Source organism: Oncorhynchus tshawytscha, linkage group LG11, assembly GCF_018296145.1.
Source record: "Oncorhynchus tshawytscha isolate Ot180627B linkage group LG11, Otsh_v2.0, whole genome shotgun sequence".
NCBI classification, from domain to species: domain Eukaryota; kingdom Metazoa; phylum Chordata; class Actinopteri; order Salmoniformes; family Salmonidae; genus Oncorhynchus; species Oncorhynchus tshawytscha.
Genome location: NC_056439.1, coordinates 41,222,812 through 41,246,454, shown reverse-complemented (window position 1 = coordinate 41,246,454; position 23,643 = coordinate 41,222,812). Strand labels below are relative to the sequence as shown.

Here is a 23,643-nt window from a genome sequence, read left to right as displayed (position 1 = left end):
GAAAGAGATGAATCTGGAGAGAAAACAGAGTGAAGGTATTACCATTAGCCTTTTATACACTTTCACAGATTTGCTGCCCACATTTAGATGAGTGTTTTCACAGATTTGCTGCCCACATTTAGATGAGTGTTTTCACAGATTTGCTGCCCACATTCAGATGAGTGTTTTCACAGATTTGTTGCCCACATTTAGATGAGTGTTTTCACAGATTTGCTGCCCACATTTAGATGAGTGTTTTCACAGATTTGCTGCCCACATTTAGATGAGTGTTTTCACAGATTTGCTGCCCACATTTAGATGAGTGTTTTCACAGATTTGCTGCCCACATTCAGATGAGTGTTTTCACAGATTTGCTGCCCACATTTAGATGAGTGTTTTCACAGATTTGCTGCCCACATTTAGATGAGTGTTGTCACAGATTTGCTGCCCACATTTAGATGAGTGTTTTCACAGATTTGCTGCCCACATTCAGATGAGTGTTTTCACAGATTTGCTGCCCACATTTAGATGAATGTTTTCACAGATTTGCTGCCCACATTTAGATGAGTGTTTTCACAGATTTGCTGCCCATATTTAGATGAGTGTTTTTGATTTTCAATTACAGTGATTTTAGTGAGTTTTAAGACATTTCCTTTGTAGTGGAATGTCTAAATTTGACCCTCTATTTTTTCACGTTCTGATTTTTTTATTTTATTATTAGTCTAGGGGTCTTTCCCTGGTTTTCTCTTTTAATGTAGGGCACCTGGCAATTTCATTACACACACACACACACACATACACGCACACACACACACAGTTTCCTCTCAGTGACGTCAAACTGTCTGGACTGTCCGTACTTTTCTGCACTTTTAAAAAACTTTTTTTTAAAACATTTTCAGACGATGATTCTGATTCCATTGCCGGGGGTTACCTTATCACCCTGTAGACAGCTCCTCCCCTGATGCAGAGGTGGGACTTGATTGACAGCTAACAGTCCATCCCCTTTCCTTGCTTTTTATCCCAAGACCAATAATACCCGTTGCGTATTATAACTGTCCAGGAAGGCTTCTATTCATGTCACACACACACCCCTTTCCTAAGTAATACTGTCCGGTAAATGCAGCTGTTAAACATTGACCATGAACAACCTCTGCTGTGCATGCGGCCTGTCACAGATGTCGGTAAACATTAAGATAGGCCATAAAAAGTGTTCGTAAGCAGCATCTGTTGTCATCTTATACTGTATAGGCCCCATGATGTGCATACTGTATATACAAGTCCTGTCTGTCTGTCTGTCTGTCTGTCTGTCTGTCTGTCTGTCTGTCTGTCTGTCTGTCTCTCTCCGTCTGTCTGTCTGTCTGTCTGTCTGTCCTCTCTCTGTCTGTCTGTCTGTCTGTCTGTCTGTCTGTCTGTCTGTCTGTCTGTCTGTCTGTCTGTCTGTCTGTCTGTCTGTCTCTCTCTGTCTGTCTGTCTGTCTGTCTGTCTGTCTGTCTGTCTGTCTGTCTCTCTGTCTGTCTGTCTGTCTGTCTGTCTGTCTGTCTGTCTGTCTGTCTGTCTGTCTGTCTGTCTGTCTCTCCTCTCTCTGTCTGTCTGTCTGTCTGTCTGTCTGTCTGTCTGTCTGTCTGTCTGTCTGTCTGTCTGTCTGTCTGTCTGTCTGTCTGTCTGTCTGTCTGTCTGTCTGTCTGTCTGTCTGTCTCTCTGCCTCTCTCTGTCTGTCTGTCTGTAATATTCTGAGTCTCTAGTCTGTCTAAGGTAGCGTTAGTAAACCTGTTCCTCTAGTCTGTCTAAGGTAGCGTTAGTAAACCTGTTCCTCTAGTCTGTCTAAGGTAGCGTTAGTAAACCTGTTCCTCTAGTCTGTCTAAGGTAGCGTTAGTAAACCTGTTCCATTGCAGTCAGGTGTCCTGTCTGACCAGGTAGCGTTGGGGGCATTCAAAATATGTTCCTAAATAGTCTGTGCTACATCCAGGTATCGTTAGTAAATGTTGAAAAGTTCCTCTAGTCTGTCTAATGTAGTGAAATACATTGCTGAAGTATGCCCCTCATGCTGAACTTCATCCACCTTGAAGCAAGTGTTTTTAATGTGCTGTTACAGGTAAACCTGTTCCATTGCAGTCAGGTGTCCTGTCTGACCACCGTGTAGTATGTACAGTTGGGGGCATTCAAAATATAATTTCCTAAATGGCTGTGCTACATCCACCGTATATCGTTAATGTTGAAAAGTAGCAATCATCTATCAATAACTAATGTAGTGAAATACATTGCTGAAATATGCCCCTCATGCTGAACTTACATCCACCTTGAAGCAAGTGTTTTTACATGTGCTGTGGTACAGGTTAACTCTATGTGTTCTCCTCCCCAGACTGCTGCTCCTATCTGACCCCCTGTTCCCTGTCTGTTTGAGGTGTCAGTCCTACTGTCTCTGTGTTCTCCTCCCCAGACTGCTGCTCCTATCTGACCCCTGTTCCCTGTCTGTTTGAGGTGTCAGTCCTACTGTCTATGTGTTCTCCTCCCCAGACTGCTGCTCCTATCTGACCCCCTGTTCCCTGTCTGTTTGAGGTGTCAGGCCTACTGTCTATGTGTTCTCCTCCCCAGACTGCTGCTCCTATCTGACCCCCTGTTCCCTGTCTGTTTGAGGTGTCAGTCCTACTGTCTCTGTGTTCTCCTCCCCAGACTGCTGCTCCTATCTGACCCCCTGTTCCCTGTCTGTTTGAGGTGTCAGTCCTACTGTCTATGTGTTCTCCTCCCCAGACTGCTGCTCCTATCTGACCCCCTGTTCCCTGTCTGTTTGAGGTGTCAGGCCTACTGTCTATGTGTTCTCCTCCCCAGACTGCTGCTCCTATCTGACCCCCTGTTCCCTGTCTGTTTGAGGTGTCAGTCCTACTGTCTCTGTGTTCTCCTCCCCAGACTGCTGCTCCTATCTGACCCCCTGTTCCCTGTCTGTTTGAGGTGTCAGGCCTACTGTCTATGTGTTCTCCTCCCCAGACTGCTGCTCCTATCTGACCCCCTGTTCCCTGTCTGTTTGAGGTGTCAGTCCTACTGTCTCTGTGTTCTCCTCCCCAGACTGCTGCTCCTATCTGACCCCCTGTTCCCTGTCTGTTTGAGGTGTCAGTCCTACTGTCTATGTGTTCTCCTCCCCAGACTGCTGCTCCTATCTGACCCCCTGTTCCCTGTCTGTTTGAGGTGTCAGTCCTACTGTCTCTGTGTTCTCCTCCCCAGACTGCTGCTCCTATCTGACCCCCTGTTCCCTGTCTGTCTGTTTGAGGTGTCAGTCCTACTGTCTATGTGTTCTCCTCCCCAGACTGCTGCTCCTATCTGACCCCCTGTTCCCTGTCTGTTTGAGGTGTCAGGCCTACTGTCTATGTGTTCTCCTCCCCAGACTGCTGCTCCTATCTGACCCCCTGTTCCCTGTCTGTTTGAGGTGTCAGTCCTACTGTCTCTGTGTTCTCCTCCCCAGACTGCTGCTCCTATCTGACCCCCTGTTCCCTGTCTGTTTGAGGTGTCAGTCCTACTGTCTCTGTGTTCTTCTCCCCAGACTGCTGCTCCTATCTGACCCCCTGTTCCCTGTCTGTTTGAGGTGTCAGTCCTACTGTCTCTGTGTTCTCCTCCCCAGACTGCTGCTCCTATCTGACCCCCTGTTCCCTGTCTGTTTGAGGTGTCAGGCCTACTGTCTATGTGTTCTCCTCCCCAGACTGCTGCTCCTATCTGACCCCCTGTTCCCTGTCTGTTTGAGGTGTCAGTCCTACTGTCTATGTGTTCACCTCCCCAGACTGCTGCTCCTATCTGACCCCCTGTTCCCTGTCTGTTTGAGGTGTCAGTCCTACTGTCTCTGTGTTCTCCTCCCCAGACTGCTGCTCCTATCTGACCCCCTGTTCCCTGTCTGTTTGAGGTGTCAGGCCTACTGTCTATGTGTTCTCCTCCCCAGACTGCTGCTCCTATCTGACCCCCTGTTCCCTGTCTGTTTGAGGTGTCAGTCCTACTGTCTCTGTGTTCTTCTCCCCAGACTGCTGCTCCTATCTGACCCCCTGTTCCCTGTCTGTTTGAGGTGTCAGTCCTACTGTCTCTGTGTTCTCCTCCCCAGACTGCTGCTCCTATCTGACCCCCTGTTCCCTGTCTGTTTGAGGTGTCAGGCCTACTGTCTATGTGTTCTCCTCCCCAGACTGCTGCTCCTATCTGACCCCCTGTTCCCTGTCTGTTTGAGGTGTCAGGCCTACTGTCTATGTGTTCGCCTCCCCAGACTGCTGCTCCTATCTGACCCCCTGTTCCCTGTCTGTTTGAGGTGTCAGTCCTACTGTCTATGGGTTCTCCTCCCCAGACTGCTGCTCCTATCTGACCCCCTGTTCCCTGTCTGTTTGAGGTGTCAGTCCTACTGTCTCTGTGTTCTCCTCCCCAGACTGCTGCTCCTATCTGACCCCCTGTTCCCTGTCTGTTTGAGGTGTCAGGCCTACTGTCTATGTGTTCTCCTCCCCAGACTGCTGCTCCTATCTGACCCCCTGTTCCCTGTCTGTTTAAGGTGTCCGTCCTACTGTCTATGTGTTCTCCTCCCCAGACTGCTGCTCCTATCTGACCCCCTGTTCCCTGTCTGTTTGAGGTGTCAGGCCTACTGTCTATGTGTTCTCCTCCCCAGACTGCTGCTCCTATCTGACCCCCTGTTCCCTGTCTGTTTGAGGTGTCAGTCCTACTGTCTCTGTGTTCTCCTCCCCAGACTGCTGCTCCTATCTGACCCCCTGTTCCCTGTCTGTTTAAGGTGTCAGTCCTACTGTCTATGTGTTCTCCTCCCCAGTCTGCTGCTCCTATCTGACCCCCTGTTCCCTGTCTGTTTGAGGTGTCAGGCCTACTGTCTATGTGTTCTCCTCCCCAGACTGCTGCTCCTATCTGACCCCCTGTTCCCTGTCTGTTTGAGGTGTCAGTCCTACTGTCTCTGTGTTCTCCTCCCCAGACTGCTGCTCCTATCTGACCCCCTGTTCCCTGTCTGTTTAAGGTGTCAGTCCTACTGTCTATGTGTTCTCCTCCCCAGACTGCTGCTCCTATCTGACCCCCTGTTCCCTGTCTGTTTGAGGTGTCAGGCCTACTGTCTATGTGTTCTCCTCCCCAGACTGCTGCTCCTATCTGACCCCCTGGTCCCTGTCTGTTTGAGGTGTCAGTCCTACTGTCTCTGTGTTCTCCTCCCCAGACTGTTGCTCCTATCTGACCCCCTGTTCCCTGTCTGTTTGAGGTGTCAGTCCTACTGTCTCTGTGTTCTTCTCCCCAGACTGCTGCTCCTATCTGACCCCCTGTTCCCTGTCTGTTTGAGGTGTCAGGCCTACTGTCTATGTGTTCTCCTCCCCAGACTGCTGCTCCTATCTGTCCCCCTGTTCCCTGTCTGTTTGAGGTGTCAGTCCTACTGTCTCTGTGTTCTCCTCCCCAGACTGCTGCTCCTATCTGACCCCCTGTTCCCTGTCTGTTTAAGGTGTCAGTCCTACTGTCTATGTGTTCTCCTCCCCAGACTGCTGCTCCTATCTGACCCCCTGTTCCCTGTCTGTTTGAGGTGTCAGTCCTACTGTCTCTGTGTTCTCCTCCCCAGACTGCTGCTCCTATCTGACCCCCTGTTCCCTGTCTGTTTAAGGTGTCAGTCCTACTGTCTATGTGTTCTCCTCCCCAGACTGCTGCTCCTATCTGACCCCCTGTTCCCTGTCTGTTTGAGGTGTCAGGCCTACTGTCTATGTGTTCTCCTCCCCAGACTGCTGCTCCTAACTGACCCCCTGTTCCCTGTCTGTTTGAGGTGTCAGTCCTACTGTCTCTGTGTTCTCCTCCCCAGACTGCTGCTCCTATCTGACCCCCTGTTCCCTGTCTGTTTGAGGTGTCAGTCCTACTGTCTCTGTGTTCTCCTCCCCAGACTGCTGCTCCTATCTGACCCCCTGTTCCCTGTCTGTTTGAGGTGTCAGTCCTACTGTCTCTGTGTTCTCCTCCCCAGACTGCTGCTCCTATCTGACCCCCTGTTCCCTGTCTGTTTGAGGTGTCAGGCCTACTGTCTATGTGTTCTCCTCCCCAAACTGCTGCTCCTATCTGACCCCCTGGTCCCTGTCTGTTTGAGGTGTCAGTCCTACTGTCTCTGTGTTCTCCTCCCCAGACTGCTGCTCCTATCTGACCCCCTGTTCCCTGTCTGTTTGAGGTGTCAGTCCTACTGTCTCTGTGTTCTTCTCCCCAGACTGCTGTTCCTATCTGACCCCCTGTTCCCTGTCTGTTTGAGGTGTCAGTCCTACTGTCTCTGTGTTCTCCTCCCCAGACTGCTGCTCCTATCTGACCCCCTGTTCCCTGTCTGTTTGAGGTGTCAGGCCTACTGTCTATGTGTTCTCCTCCCCAGACTGCTGCTCCTATCTGACCCCCTGTTCCCTGTCTGTTTGAGGTGTCAGGCCTACTGTCTCTGTGTTCTCCTCCCCAGACTGCTGCTCCTATCTGACCCCCTGTTCCCTGTCTGTTTGAGGTGTCAGTCCTACTGTCTCTGTGTTCTCCTCCCCAGACTGCTGCTCCTATCTGACCCCCTGTTCCCTGTGATTCTCTGTGTTGTAGAATGAACTTATCAAAGGCCCAGGTTAATAGCGAAGATAAATACGGCAAATGTGGCAGCGCGTGGAGAATGCACCAGACTTACGACCTCGACGCCTCTCACATGCGTGACACACATGCACTTTATAACCCAAGGTAAGAGAGGAAACATGCTGAAGGATTATAGTAGTAGTGGGAGCTGTACAGTGGCACACTGGATGAATGGTAAATTATGGAGGAGACAAAGACACACACACACACACACACACACACACACACACACACACAAAAGCACAGATACACACTACATCAAAAGCCAATTCAAAGTACTGTTGTCTTTTCCATGTCTCAATGTCTTAGTGTGTGAAGATAAAATGTGTTGTTTTTGTTAGTGTGTGTGTGTGTGTGTGTGTGTGTGTCTTTGTCTCCTCCATAATTTACCATTCATCCAGTGTGCCACTGTACAGCTCCCACTACTACTATAATCCTTCTGTAGGTTTAGATTACAGTGATAAAGGGTCTGGGCTGCGTTCAGGAGGGAACAGAATGTTGTAGAATGTTTTTATAATGTTCAGTACATTTCCCCCACCTGAATGATCCCCAGGTCTGTGATGAGGTTAGTCGGAGTACAGTAGCTGACACTAAGTTGTGTTGACACTTTAATGGGCAGCTAGCTAGTTGTTGTGTACAAGGGTTACTGGGCTGGCTGCTGTTTAATGTGTAACCCTCTCACCAGGCTCAAATGTGACTCTCATGATATTACCTTACTTAGAATATCTGAACAGCTTGGGATATTAGTTGAGAAGCACATCTCCAATAAGAATCCCTATTATAAACTCACTAGGATGATGACAAACTAGGGGATTCATTTCAGATAGAATGATTATAGATTGTTGTTATTATATAAGGATATGCTTTCCCATGCATTAAATGAAACTGAAACAGTAAATGACCAACGCAACAGACATAAGGTTCAAGATGTATATTATCACATTTTCATTGTACCACATCAAAATAAATAAATAATAAACCCCAATGATTTTTCACAACCCATGTCCGAATGAATTGCAAGCTTGGTTAAACCCGTTGGCGCGCGTTGGAGCTCCGCCCCAAAAATGGCGACACACATAAAGTCCCGAAGCACCCCACCGTTGTGGTTACTCACTACTCCTATGTATTTCCTCAGCGAAGTATAGCAGTTCCGTGCAGGTGTCTTCACAAGATGCACAGCTATCAATGCAGACAGTACTCCTTAGCAGCAACACATATCCCATGGTAACATGAACTCGTTAATCTTCCACAAGTAATTCTCTCCAGTTCTCGCACGACGCTAGGCTAACCTCGAGGCTGTCAAATACCTCCACAATGAAACTGTAGCTTCAATCTCTACTAAGTTTTTCTTAATGAAATAATAATAACTCATTAATAAAATAAAATCAATATTTCCATTCAAAACTCTGTAGATATGGGTTTTGTTGAACTTTTCTCGTCTTCTTTTATAGTTTTTCTTTCTTTTTCTCTCCCTCTTTCTTCAACGTCTCTTTCCCAGGCCTCCTGTTGACCAGGTCAACTCTCCCATTGGCCTCAGCTTAACAAGCTACCTTATTGGTCAAAACCTAAAAGTAAATCAACCTATTTCACTTGTTCTTTAAAGGAATATTCATTCAAAAGAAATGCATTAACGACATAACAATTCAGCAGCATTCAATCACCTTTTAAATCTAATACCAATTAATTATAACAAATAAACTCCATAGTTGATTTTAACAAGGGTATTACACGTGGTTGCTTTGTTATTGTGTTGTTCTGTTTCCCTGGTGGCAGTGAGCATCTGAAAACATGTTTGTTGCTTGTTCACCGTTGTGATGTTTTTAAATGCTTTGGTTTGGCTTACGTCTGAAGGTTCATTAAAAGCGTCTCTGTGTTGTTTCAGCAGTGATGGTATACTTTGTAATTTGGGGTTAGTTTTAGTGTTTAATAATTGGCAGTGGGTGTATTTAAAATTGTGTTTGCGATTATGTTATGGTTGGATTGTGGTTGTGTTTATAATGTGGTTAGGGTTACTGTTTGGGTCTGTTTCCTTTGCTGCTGTGTCTGACTGCTTCAATGAACATGTTAGTGACCATGGAGAAAGAGAGAGGGAGACTGAGAAAGAAGGAGAGAAGTCAAGATAGAGAAATAGTGTGTGTAAAACAGTGACAAAAGAGGAGAAAGAATGTAGAAAGAGGTACAATGAAAAAGGGATATGGAGTTTGTATGGAGAGGTGGAGCAGAGACTGATACAGAAGAGAAACAGATAGGTGGAGCAGAGAGAAAAAGGGATATGGAGAGGAGAGGTGGAGCAGAGATGAAAAAGGGATATGGAGTTTGTATGGAGAGGTGGAGCAGAGATGAAAAAGGGATATGGAGTTTGTATGGAGAGGTGGAGCAGAGATGAAAAAGGATATGGAGTTTGTATGGAGAGGTGGAGCAGAGACTGATACAGAAGAGAAACAGATAGACAAGAGGAGGTAGAGAGAGGGGATAGAGAGAGAGAAGGGGGTAGAGGTAGAGAGAGGTGGATAGAGAGAGAGAGGGGGATAGAGGTAGAGAGAGGGGATAGAGGTAGAGAGAGGGGATAGAGGTAGAGAGAGGTGGATAGAGAGAGAGAAGGGGGTAGAGGTAGAGAGAGGGATAGAGGTAGAGAGAGGGGGTAGAGGTAGAGAGAGGGGGATAGAGGTAGAGAGAGGGGGATAGAGGTAGAGAGAGGGGGATAGAGGTAGAGAGAGGTGGATAGAGAGAGAGAAGGGGGTAGAGGTAGAGAGAGGGGATAGAGGTAGAGAGAGGGGGTAGAGGTAGAGAGGGGGATAGAGGTAGAGAGAGGGGGATAGAGGTAGAGAGAGGTGGATAGAGAGAGAGAAGGGGGTAGAGGTAGAGAGAGGGGATAGAGAGAGAGAAGGGGGTAGAGGTAGAGAGAGGTGGATAGAGAGAGAGGGGGGGGTTGGCAAGGGTAGAGGTGGATAGAGAGAGAGAGGGGATAGAGGTAGAGAGAGGGGGATAGAGGTAGAGAGAGGGGATAGAGAGAGAGAGAGGGGGATAGAGGTAGAGAGAGGGGATAGAGAGAGAGAGGGGGTAGAGGTAGAGAGAGGGGGATAGAGAGAGAGAGGGGGTAGAGGTAGAGAGAGGGGATAGAGAGAGAGAGAAGGGGGTAGAGGTAGAGAGAGGTGGATAGAGGAGAGAGAGGGGGGGGTAGAGAGGGGGATAGAGGTAGAGAGAGGGGGATAGAGGTAGAGAGAGGGGATAGAGGTAGAGAGAGGGGATAGGGGATAGAGGTAGAGAGAGGTAGGGGGGATAGAGAGAGAGAAGGGGGTAGAGGTAGAGAGAGGTGGATAGAGAGAGAGAGAGGGGATAGAGTTGGCAAGGGGGGATAGAGGTAGAGAGAGGGGGATAGAGAGAGAGAGGGGGGGGATAGAGGTAGAGAGAGGGGGATAGAGGTAGAGAGAGGGGATAGAGAGAGAGAGGGGGGTAGAGGTAGAGAGAGGGGATAGAGAGAGAGAAGGGGGTAGAGTTGGCAGAGAGGGGGATAGAGGTAGAGAGAGGGGATAGAGGAGAGAGAGGGGGATAGAGGTAGAGAGAGGGGGATAGAGAGAGAGAAGGGGGTAGAGGTAGAGAGAGGTGGATAGAGAGAGAGAGAGGGGGTAGAGGGCAAGAGGGGGATAGAGGTAGAGAGAGGGGATAGAGAGAGAGAGAGGGGGATAGAGGTAGAGAGAGGGGGATAGAGGTAGAGAGAGGGGATAGAGAGAGAGAGAGGGGTAGAGGTAGAGAGAGGTGGATAGAGAGAGAGAGGGGGGGTAGAGAGTTGGCAAGAGGGGGATAGAGAGGTAGAATAGAGAGGGGATAGAGGAGAGAGAGGGGGATAGAGGTAGAGTAGAGGGGGATAGGGTAGAGAGGGGGATAGAGAGAATAGAGAGAAGATGGGGATAGAGGTAGAGAGGGGGATAGAGGTAGACAGAGGGGGATAGAGGTAGAGTGAGGGGATAGAGGTAGAGAGAGGGGGATAGAGGTAGAGAGGGGGATAGAGGTAGAGAGGGGGATAGAGGTAGAGAGAGGGGATAGAGGTAGAGAGAGGGGATAGAGGTAGAGAGAGGGGGATAGAGGTAGAGAGAGGGGGGGATAGAGAGAGGGGATAGAGGTAGAGAGAGGGGATAGAGGTAGAGAGAGGGGCATAGAGGTAGAGAGAGGGGCATAGAGGTAGAGAGAGGGGATAGAGGTAGAGAGACGGGGATAGAGGTAGAGAGAGGGGAATAGAGAGAGGGGGATAGAGGTAGAGAAAGGGGGAAAGAGGTAGTCAGAAGTAGAGAGAGGGGACAGGGGTAGAGAGAGGTGAGTATAGTTGGAGAGAGGTGAATAGAGGTAGAGAGATGGGGATAGAGGTAGAGAGAAGGGGATAGATGTAGAGAGAGGGGGATAGATGTAGAGTGAGGGGAATAGAGAGAGGGGGATAGAGAGGGGGATAGATGTAGAGAGAGGGGGATAGAGGTAGAGAGAGGGGGATAGAGGTAGAGAGAGGGGGTAGAGGTAGAGAGAGGGGGATAGAGGTAGAGAGGGGGATAGAGGTAGAGAGAGAGAGATAGGGGAGAGAGAGGGATAGAGAGAGAGGGGGATAGAGGTAGAGAGAGGGTGATAGAGGTAGAGAGGGGGATAGAGGTAGAGAGAGAGAGATAGAGGTAGAGAGAGGGGGATAGAGGTAGAGAGAGGGGGATAGAGGTAGAGAGAGGGGGATAGAGGTAGAGAGAGGGGATAGAGGTAGAGAGAGGGGGTAGAGGTAGAGAGAGGGGGTAGAGGTAGAGAGGGGGGGGATAGAGGTAGAGAGAGAGAGAGAGGTAGAGTGGCGGGGATAGAGGTAGAGAGAGGGGGATAGAGGTAGAGAGGGATATACGGGTAGAGAGAGGGGGATAGAGGTAGAGAGAGGGGGATAGAGGTAGGGAGAGGGGGATAGAGGTAGAGAGAGGGGGATAGAGGTAGAGAGAGGGAAATAGAGGTAGAGAGGGATATACGGGTAGAGAGAGGGGGATAGAGGTAGAGAGAGGGGGATAGAGGTAGAGAGAGGGGGATAGAGGTAGAGAGAGGGGGATAGAGGTAGAGAGAGGGAAATAGAGGTAGAGAGGGATATACGGGTAGAGAGAGGGGGATAGAGGTAGAGAGAGGGAAATAGAGGTAGAGAGGGATATACGGGTAGAGAGAGGGGGATAGAGGTAGATATAGGGGGGGTAGAGGTCAAGAGAGGGGGATAGAGGTAGAGAGGGGTATACGGGTAGAGAGAGGGGGATAGATGTAGAGAGAGGGGGATGGGGGTAGAGAGAGGGGCATAGAGGTAGAGAGATGGGGATAGAGGTAGAGAGAGGGGGGGGATAGAGGTAGAGAGAGGGGGATGGAGGTAGAGAGAGGGGGATAGAGGTAGAGAGAGGGGGATAGAGGTAGAGAGAGGGGGATAGAGGTAGAGAGAGGGGGATAGAGGTAGAGAGGGGTAGAGGTAGAGGGGGATAGAGGTAGAGAGGAGGGTATAATTGGAGAGAGAGGGGGATAGAGGTAGAGAGAGGGGGAAAGAGGTAGAGAGAGGTGGATAGAGGATATAGGTAGAGAGAGGTAGAGAGAAGGGGAAAGAGGTAAAGAGGGGGGTAATAGGTAGAGCTAGAGAGGAAAGCTCTGCCAAGCTCAGGACACTCTGGGTCGGTCAGTCGGATGCCTGAATTATTCAACCTGCCACACGATATGAAGAGACAGATCAGGGAGAGTGAGAGAGAGAGAGAGAGATGAAGGGAAAGAGGTGAAAGAGGGAGATATGAAAGATGTGGGTAGATTGAGTAGAGAGGTAGAAATAAAGATATTAATACTGATTTAAACTCAAATGTGTTTGTGTGTGACTGGGATGGGGGTAATAGAAGGGGCTTGTCCTCCAGATGTATAGTGTTGGTGTTTGGCAGATTAAATGTAGATGTTTTGTGTTTGTCAGAATAAATGCAGATGTATAGTGTTAGTGTTTGGCAGATTACATGTAGATGTATAGTGTTAGTGTTTGGCAGATTACATGTAGATGTATAGTGTTAGTGTTTGGCAGATTAAATGTAGATGTACAGTGTTAGTGTTTGGCAGATTAAATGTAGATGTATAGTGTTAGTGTTTGGCAGATTACATGTAGATGTATAGTGTTGTTAGTGTTTGGCAGATTAAATGTAGATGTACAGTGTTAGTGTTTGGCAGATTAAATGTAGATGTATAGTGTTAGTGTTTGGCAGATTAAATGTAGATGTATAGTGTTAGTGTTTGGCAGATTAAATGTAGATGTATAGTGTTAGTGTTTGGCAGATTAAATGTAGATGTATAGTGTTAGTGTTTGGCAGATTAAATGTAGATGTATAGTGTTAGTGTTTGGCAGATTAAATGTAGATGTACAGTGTTAGTGTTTGGCAGATTAAATGTAGATGTATAGTGTTAGTGTTTGGCAGATTAAATGTAGATGTATAGTGTTAGTGTTTGGCAGATTAAATGTAGATGTTTGGTGTTAGTGTTTGGCAGATTAAATGTAGATGTATAGTGTTAGTGTTTGGCAGATTAAATGTAGATGTATAGTGTTAGTGTTTGGCAGATTAAATGTAGATGTATAGTGTTAGTGTTTGGCAGATTAAATGTAGATGTATAGTGTTAGTGTTTGGCAGATTAAATGTAGATGTATAGTGTTAGTGTTTGGCAGATTACATGTAGATGTATACTGTTAGTGTTTGGCAGATTAAATGTAGATGTACAGTGTTAGTGTTTGGCAGATTAAATGTAGATGTATAGTGTTAGTGTTTGGCAGATTAAATGTAGATGTATACTTTTAGTGTTTGGCAGATTACATGTAGATGTATAGTGTTAGTGTTTGGCAGATTAAATGTAGATGTGTTAGTGTTTGGCAGATTAAATGTAGATGTACAGTGTTAGTGTTTGGCAGATTAAATGTAGATGTACAGTGTTAGTGTTTGGCAGATTAAATGTAGATGTACAGTGTTAGTGTTTGGCAGATTAAATGTAGATGTATAGTGTTAGTGTTTGGCAGATTAAATGTAGATGTATAGTGTTAGTGTTTGGCAGATTAAATGTAGATGTACAGTGTTAGTGTTTGGCAGATTACATGTAGATGTACAGTGTTAGTGTTTGGCAGATTACATGTAGATGTTTGGTGTTTGGCAGATTAAATGTAGATGTATAGTGTTAGTGTTTGGCAGATTAAATGTAGATGTATAGTGTTAGTGTTTGGCAGATTACATGTAGATGTATAGTGTTAGTGTTTGGCAGATTACATGTAGATGTTTGGTGTTTGGCAGATTAAATGTAGATGTATAGTGTTAGTGTTTGGCAGATTAAATGTAGATGTACAGTGTTAGTGTTTGGCAGATTAAATGTAGATGTACAGTGTTAGTGTTTGGCAGATTAAATGTAGATGTACAGTGTTAGTGTTTGGCAGATTAAATGTAGATGTACAGTGTTAGTGTTTGGCAGATTAAATGTAGATGTACAGTGTTAGTGTTTGGCAGATTAAATGTAGATGTATAGTGTTAGTGTTTGGCAGATTAAATGTAGATGTATAGTGTTAGTGTTTGGCAGATTAAATGTAGATGTACAGTGTTAGTGTTTGGCAGATTAAATGTAGATGTATAGTGTTAGTGTTTGGCAGATTAAATGTAGATGTACAGTGTTAGTGTTTGGCAGATTAAATGTAGATGTATAGTGTTAGTGTTTGGCAGATTAAATGTAGATGTATAGTGTTAGTGTTTGGCAGATTAAATGTAGATGTATAGTGTTAGTGTTTGGCAGATTACATGTAGATGTATAGTGTTAGTGTTTGGCAGATTAAATGTAGATGTATAGTGTTAGTGTTTGGCAGATTAAATGTAGATGTATAGTGTTAGTGTTTGGCAGATTAAATGTAGATGTATAGTGTTAGTGTTTGGCAGATTACATGTAGATGTATGCAGATCATCAGTGGCATCATGAGTCACTGACTTTTAGCTGGATTTACTGCCTGCTGTAAAATACAGCCAGATGTGACCAGTTAGCCCTCCACGCTAATAGGGCCTATTGTGTGTGTGTGTGTGTGTGTGTGTGTGTGTGTGTGTGTGTGTGTGTGTGTGTGTGTGTGTGTGTGTGTGTGTGTGTGACTGGATATTGTGCGCATGTGACTGGTATTGGCCTTGTGTTTCAGGCAGAGCCATGGCCAAACATCTCTGCTACCAGGACATTTCTCGCAACATGTCTTGCGATATTGACTGGATATTGACTGGGAATTGACTGGGTGTTGACTGGATATTGACTGGGAATTGACTGGGTATTGACTGGATATTGACTGGATATTGACTGGGTATTGACTGGGTATTGACTGGATATTGACTGGGTATTGACTGGATATTGACTGGATATTGACTGGATATTGACTGGGTATTGACTGGATATTGACTGGATATTGACTGGATATTGACTGGATATTGACTGGATATTGACTGGATATTGACTGGGTATTGACTGGATATTGACTGGATATTGACTGGGTATTGACTGGATATTGACTGGATATTGACTGGGAATTGACTGGGTGTTGACTGGATATTGACTGGGAATTGACTGGGTATTGACTGGATATTGACTGGATATTGACTGGGTATTGACTGGGTATTGACTGGATATTGACTGGATATTGACTGGATTTTGACTGGATATTGACTGGGAATTGACTGGGTATTGACTGGGTATTGACTGGGTTTTGACTGGATATTGACTGGATATTGACTGGGAATTGACTGGATATTGACTGGGTATTGACTGGGTATTGACTGGGTATTGACTGGATATTGACTGGGTATTGACTGGGAATTGACTGGGTGTTGACTGGACACACACACACAGACACACAGGCAGACATACATGCAGACACACACACTGACAGACAGACACACACAGACACAGACAGACACAGACAGACAGACAGACAGACAGACAGACACACACACACACACACACACACACACACACACACACACACACACACACACAGACAGACCACACACAAGACACACACACAGACAGACCACACACAAGACACACAGACACACAGACAGACACAGACAGACACACGTATACATCCAGTTATGGCACTGGTACACAGGCTAGGGCTGTTGTGCTTACACCAACACTCAGAGACATGCCAGCAGGTCGATACACACACACACCATAGGAAGACACACCCTTAGTAACAGACAGATAAAAGTATGGCGTTTAACGGAGGGATAGATAGGTTTAGAGGAAGGACTGAGAGGGGAGGGTAACAAGGTAAGGAATGAGATGAGATAATATGGTGTTTAGATGGAGAGAGATGTTCTCTGGTGGTGTCTCCTTCCTCAGTGTTAGTTCCAGAGCCCTTCCACACACACACACGCGCACATACACACACACATGCACGCGCACACGCACGCACACGCACGCATGCACACACACACACACACACACACACACACACACACTCCACTGATTAAGCTTAGTCCCCTCTTGAGACCACCTTTTATTTATACCATCAAATGGCTGAAAATGATTATTTGTCATGGGAATGGCTCGTTACTGTAAATTCATCCATCTCTAATAAACTAGATGGCTTTAACACAGATGGGCCGCAAACAGATTTGTGGTTCGGGGTGTGTGTGACTGTGTGTGTGACTGTGTGTGTGTCTGTGTGCGTGTGTGTGTTTGTATGTGTGTGTGAGGGGACAATGGTGATTGGATTGTGGGTTTACAGCGTAGGATTAGCAAAGCAGAATGCCCATCAGGAAAGAACAGAGAGAGCTTTACATCTCTGTCAGTCTCAACCCTCCTCACTTCTCCTCATCCATCTTCACCCCTCATCACCATCCTCACTACTTCTGTCACCTGTTCTCCTGTCATCTTCACCCTTGTCTCACCACACGTCTTGTCACATCGAGTCCCCCCATTCTACCTCACCTCTCCTTATACATCTTTACCCCTCTTCAGCTATTGGAAAAAGGGTGGACTCGTTTTTTTAACTGTAGTTTGTGTTACTCTGACTGATTGAATTTAAGAAAAAGCTGATGGGGACATTGTTTTCGATGCATAACATTTAGCAGTTGTTCCTTTTCAGCTATAGAAGAAGTGACTGCTAAATGCTAAATCCCTTTCAGAAGTGGGGAGCATAGCTAGCATACAGAAATCTGTGGTGGTAGTCCAAGTCGTTTTTTCACTGCAATGCAGTTGATTGGTGACGATGAACATGTATTGGGATTGACATCAGTGGAGGCTCCTTAGAGGAGGAAGGGGAGGACCATCCTCCTCAGTGAATGTCAATTTTTTAAAATAGTGAAACATTAAAGCACCATGGTGAACCCAGAGGAGAGCTAGCTTCCGTCCTCCTCTGGGTAAATTGACTTCAATACAAAACCTAGGATGCTCATGGTTCTCACCCCCTTCCATAGACTTCCAGAGGACGTCCTCCAACCTATCAGAGCTTTTGCAGCACGAGCTGACATCTTGTCCACACAATCAGAGAAGGAATCTAGTACTGAAAGCATAAGCTACAGCTAGCTAGCACTGCAGTGCAGTGCATAAAATGTGGTGAGTAGTTCACTCAAAGAGAGAGAAAGACATTAGTTGAACAGTTTTTAACAAATGTATTTATTTAAAAATGAAGGAGAAGCAAGAGGGGGAGTGTGAGATAGAGAAAGAGAGCGGGAGCTATCTATAATTCATATTTTTTATTCCCTTTCATTTGGCTAGCAAATACAACTAGCTAGTATAGCCTACTCAAACACCTGGTTCAAACATACCTAGCTGGCTATGACTATCCATCACTGGAACTCTTCCAAGTCAAGTTAAGCTTTTGGTTTTTATTAATTTATTGCCACCAGGGCCTGCCAGTGTAACTGCTAAACTGCTTGCTGCCTACACTGTACTGCACGATTGTAGCGGGTTTACTAACACGTTAGTTCCAGTAGCTATGATGATGTAGGTAGGCTGTTTGTAGAGGTTAGTGGTTATGATATGAAGGTTTGGCTTGGAAAGGTTTTTTCGCCTGGTCACAGACAGTTGATGTGTTGTGCCCTGAAGTCCACAAACGGTGAGAAGGGAAACGGTGAGAAGAGGAGAACACGTAGATGCAAGAAGGAATTCTACAAACAGCAAAATGATCATGCTGATGCATATGTTTGAAAAACTTTTCTTAAACGGAAGCAAACGGAACATAGCTGGATTTGTCGAGTAGAAACTCTCGTTTGCAACTGTTAGACTAATGATTACACCCAAGATCAGATAGATGCAGGCAAGAGTGTGCAAGGCGGTATTGAATCTGTCAGTCTGTCTGTCACCTTAAGTACTCACATTTTTCTCTCAACCTGTTTGCACCTACGTTGTAAACCTTCATTCATAGCCTAAGTTGTAGCAACCCCATGATGGGTATCAGATACATTTGAGGATAGTAGTAGTCTGAACCTATCAATGTTACTTTGAGCTGACTATGAATGACAGTCATCCAATATGCTGTAATAGAAATAAGACCATGCTCAGGAAAAAGAATAATCCTCCCTCATCTTAAATCGTCACCGACCACCGCTGGTTTACATCCATGCAACCATTTTACTCAAATGTTTACCTCAACATGGTGTGAAATACACATATAAACAATAGCCTAAATGTAGGATCATTTTGCTGTGGGACAATGAGGAGATCGATGCGGTAAAGAGGCCAATCAAGCTCGACCTAAACAATGGAATTGCCATGGAAACACATGGTATAAAGCTCCCAAGTCACCTCATTGCCCCCCAGCAAAATTAGCGTATATGTTTCTATGTCAATTAAATCATTCAAATGTATTTATAAAGCCCTTCTTACATCAGCTGATATTTCAAAGTGCTGTACAGAAACCCGGCCTAAACCCCAAACAGCAAGCAATGCAGGTGTAGAAGCATGGTGGCTAGGAAAATCTCCCTAGAAAGTGTATTTCACACCACGTTGAGGTAAACATGCTTGTATGGATGTCAACCCGAAACCATGTTTGTGTCATTGTTACCAATCAACTGCATTACAGCTAAAAATTACTTTGACTACCATCAACGATTTCTGTATGCTAGCTATGCTAACCAGCTTATACAAACGAAAGTTAGCATTTAGCAGTCACTTCTTCTAAACCAGAAAAGGGACAACTTCTACATGTTATGCAGCAAAAACAGCTAAATATATCCAATTCGGATATACTTCTTCAGGATCTGTGTCCCTTCCACAGGACGGTTGAGCCAACGTAGGCTAATGCGATTAGCATGAGGTTGTAAGTAACATGAAAATTTCCCAGGACATAGACATGTCTGATATTGGCAGAAAGCATAAATTGTTGTTAAGCTAACTGCACTGTCCAATTTACAGTAGCTATTACAGTGAAAGAATACCATGCTATTTGAGAGTGCACAATTTTGAACATGAAAAGTTATTAATAAACAAATTAGGTACATTTGGGCAGTCTTGATACAACGTTTTCAACAGAAATCCAATGGTTCAATTGATCAGTCTAAAACTTTGCACATACACTGATGCCATATAGTGGCCAAAATCTAAATTGTACATGGACAGTAATAATACAGAATGGCCTTTCTTTTGCATTTCAAAGATGATGGTACCAAAAAATATAAAATAACTGTTGTTTATTTCTTTGTATTATCTTTTACCAGATCTAATGTGTTATATTCTACTACATTCCTTTCATATTTCCACAAACGTCAAAGTGTTTCCTTTCAAATGGTCCCAAGAATATGCATATCCTTGCTTCAGGGCCTGAGCTACAGGCAGTTAGATTTGGGTATGTCATTTTAGGCGAAAACTGAAAAAGGGCTAATCCTTAAGAAAATTTATTAAGTAACCACATTATGGGCCTGTTACAATGATAACAATAATATACACAAATCATGACGGATTTGAAGCGTGTCCACTTTGTTATATCAAATTTGTTGAATGTGATCCAAATCTGGTCAATGGAAAGTCTGCGTTCCATTGACTCCTTTACTCCATCTATAGGGATCTTTCCCCTACTCGTTTCCATTGACTCCTTTACTCCATCTATGGGGATCTTTCCCCTACTTGTTTCCATTGACTCCTTTACTCCATCTATGGGGATCTTTCCCCTACTCGTTTCCATTGACTCCTTTACTCCATCTATGGGGATCTTTCCCCTACACGTTTCCATTGACTCCTTTACTCCATCTATGGGGATCTTTCCCCTACTCGTTTCCATTGACTCCATCTATGGGGATCTTTCCCCTACTCGTTTCCATTGACTCCTTTACTCCATCTATGGGGATCTTTCCCCTACACGTTTCCATTGACTCCTTTACTCCATCTATGGGGATCTTTCCCCTACTCGTTTCCATTGACTCCATCTATGGGGATCTTTCCCCTACACGTTTCCATTGACTCCTTTACTCCATCTATGGGGATCTTTCCCCTACTCGTTTCCATTGACTCCTTTACTCCATCTATGGGGATCTTTCCCCTACACGTTTCCATTGACTCCTTTACTCCATCTATGGGGATCTTTCCCCTACTCGTTTCCATTGACTCCTTTACTCCATCTATAGGGATCTTTCCCCTACTTGTTTCCATTGACTCCTTTACTCCATCTATAGGGATCTTTCCCCTACTCGTTTCCATTGACTCCTTTACTCCATCTATAGGGATCTTTCCCCTACTCGTTTCCATTGACTCCTTTACTCCATCTATGGGGATCTTTCCCCTACTCGTTTCCATTGACTCCATCTATGGGGATCTTTCCCCTACACGTTTCCATTGACTCCTTTACTCCATCTATGGGGATCTTTCCCCTACTCGTTTCCATTGACTCATTTACACCATCTAAAGGGATCTTTCCCCTACTCGTTTCCATTGACTCCATCTATGGGAATCTTTCCCCTACACGTTTCCATTGACTCCATCTATGGGGTTCTTTCCACCATGTGTTTCCATTGACTCCTTTACTCCATCTATGGGGATCTTTCCCCTACACGTTTCCATTGACTCCTTTACTCCATCTATGGGGATCTTTCCCCTACTCGTTTCCATTGACTCCTTTACTCCATCTATGGGGATCTTTCCCCTACTCGTTTCCATTGACTCCTTTACTCCATCTATGGGGATCTTTCCCCTACTCGTTTCCATTGACTCCTTTACTCCATCTATAGGGATCTTTCCCCTACTCATTTCCATTGACTCCTTTACTCCATCTATGGGGATCTTTCCCCTACTCGTTTCCATTGACTCCTTTACTCCATCTATGGGGATCTTTCCCCTACTCGTTTCCATTGACTCCTTTACTCCATCTATGGGGATCTTTCCACCATGTGTTTCCATTGACTCCTTTACTCCATCTATAGGGATCTTTCCCCTACACGTTTCCATTGACTCCTTTACTCCATCTATGGGGATCTTTCCCCTACTCGTTTCCATTGACTCCTTTACTCCATCTATGGGGATCTTTCCCCTACTGGTTTCCATTGACTCCTTTACTCCATCTATGGGGATCTTTCCCCTACTCGTTTCCATTGACTCCATCTATGGGGATCTTTCCCCTACTGGTTTCCATTGACTCCTTTACTCCATCTATAGGGATCTTTCCCCTACACGTTTCCATTGACTCCTTTACTCCATCTATGGGGATCTTTCCCCTACTCGTTTCCATTGACTCCTTTACTCCATCTATGGGGATCTTTCCCCTACTGGTTTCCATTGACTCCTTTACTCCATCTATGGGGATCTTTCCACCATGTGTTTCCATTGCAGTTCCATTGTTTGGGTCGAGTTCCATTGACCTCTTTACCGCATCTATACTCTGCTGTGTGGGATAAATGTATTTAGTATAACAATGACATCATATAGTTACGGACAGTCATGTTCACATAAATACACATACCACGGACTGTGTAAAAGACATGCATTTATGAAGACAGATAGTGTAAAAGAAAGAGAGAGAGGGAGAAAGTGAGAGAGGTAGGAAGTGGAAGGGATTTAGTAAATGTAGAATGGGGACAGACAGACAGACAGACAGACAGACAGACAGACAGACAGACAGACAGACAGACAGACAGACAGACAGACAGACAGACAGACAGACAGACAGACAGACAGACAGACAGACAGACAGACAGACAGACAGACAGACAGACAGACAGACAGACAGACAGACAGACAGACAGACAGACAGACAGCAAGAGAGAGGCAGAGTGGGCATTACAGGGTAAACCTGATTATGGTGGAATGTGAATTAGATTTGGTAGCAGATGGTGGCGTTAAGGGTGTAAGATGCTTTGCAAGCGTAGCGAGGGGAAGGGGGAGGGGAAGGAGGAGGGAGGGAGACGGGGGCTAGCGGGAGCAGCTTGCACCGTTTCCTCTCTTCTTGATAGACGGGTATAAATCATGACAATCCTGTCCTGACAGCCAATTTCCCCAATCTGATCTGGTTAAAGAGGCTGCCGGCCTGGGCCCGCTCTGCTCTGCTTCTCACCCCAAACAACAACCGCCCCACTGCCCCAACGCCCTGCCGCCCCCAGCCCCATCTATGGGGATCACCCCACCGCCCCAACCATTGACCCTTTACTCCATCTATGGGGATCCCCAACGCCCCATTGCCCCATCACCCCACCGACCCCCACCATGTGTTTCCATTGTATAACAACCCCAACGCCCGCCGCCCCATCACCCCATACGCTCTGCTGCCCCATCAATGTACCGTATAACAATGACCATATAGTTACGCCCAGTCATGTTCACATAAATCACCCCACGGCCTGTGTAAAACGCCCCATGCATTTATGAAGACAGATAGTGTAAAAGAAAGAGAGAGAGGGAGAAAGTGAGAGAGGTAGGAAGTGGAAGGGCCCCATAAATGTAGACCGGGAGACAGACCCACAGACCCAGACAGACAGACAGACAGACAGACAGACAGACAGACAGACAGACAGACAGACAGACAGACAGACAGACAGACAGACAGACAGACAGACAGACCCCAGACAGACAGACAGCCCCAGACAGACAGCAAGCTGCCCCATCACCCCACAGGGCCTGATTATGGTGGAATGCCCCATTTCAGCAGATGGTGGCCCCAACGGGTGTAAGCCCTTTCACCCCACGAGGGGAAGGGGAGGGGAAGGAGGAGGGACGCGGGGCCCAGCCGTTTCCTCTCCCCATCACAATCCTGTCCTGACCGCCCCAACGCCCCGCTGCCCCATCAGAGGCCCCAACGCCCCCTGTCCTGCCCATCACCCCACCGCCCCAAAACGCCCCGCCGCCCCATCACCCCACCGCCCCAACGCCCCCAATGCCCCATCACCCCACCGCCCCAACGCCCCCACCGCCCCATCCCCCCCCAACGCCCCGCCGCCCCATCACCCCACCGCCCCAACGCCCCGCCGCCCCATCACTCCACCGCCCCAACGCCCCGCCCCTGCCCCATCACCCCACCGCCCCAATGCCCCGCCGCCCCATCACCCCCCCAACGCCCCGCCCCATCACCCCACCGCCCTATCACCCCGCTGCCCCATCACCCCACCGCCCCAGCGCCCCAATGCCCCATCACCCCACCGCCCCAACGCCCCATCACCCCGCCGCCCCATCACGCCCCACCGCCCCATCACCCCACCGCCCCATCACCCCACCTCCCCATCACCCCGCTGCCCCATCACCCCACCGCCCCAAGCCCCAATGCCCCAACGCCCCAATGCCCCAACGCCCGCTGCCCCATCACCCCACCGACCCAACGACAGACACAACCAACGCCATCTTATTGCCTGCACACTCACCTTTCCCTCCCTCCTCTCTTTTCTACCCCTCTCTTCTCTACCCCTCTCTCCCTCTCCCTCCACCCTATCCTCCCATTTCACATCTCATAACCCTGTCATATTTCTGAGAGTAAAATCCTCTTTTATCATTTGTTTAATAAGATGTGTTTTTTAATCCGGACAAGTTCTTTCAGCAATTTCATTTGATCCCACGTCTGGTTCAAACTTATTTGAGCGTGTGTGTGTGTGTGTGTGTGTGTGTGTGTGTGTTAAACAGATGAGCGCTTCGCTCTGACAGCGGAGTCATGTA

General features: G+C 46.6%; 1 protein-coding gene across 6 annotated transcripts in view; it reads left to right on the top strand.

Moving 5' to 3' along the window:
• The window catches only part of LOC112239153 (estrogen-related receptor gamma), a 310,010-nt gene that overhangs the window by 170,242 nt on the left and 116,125 nt on the right, over positions 1-23,643 (top strand). For 4 of the 6 annotated variants that reach the window (XM_042330137.1, XM_042330135.1, XM_042330134.1 and 1 more), the window contains exon 2: positions 6,526-6,657. The exons of the other annotated variants lie outside the window; for them this stretch is intronic. In XM_042330137.1, coding sequence (XP_042186071.1) covers positions 6,527-6,657 — 131 coding nt within the window. In that variant the 5' untranslated portion in view covers position 6,526. The remainder of the gene's footprint in view (positions 1-6,525; positions 6,658-23,643) is intronic. 6 annotated transcript variants of the gene reach the window in all.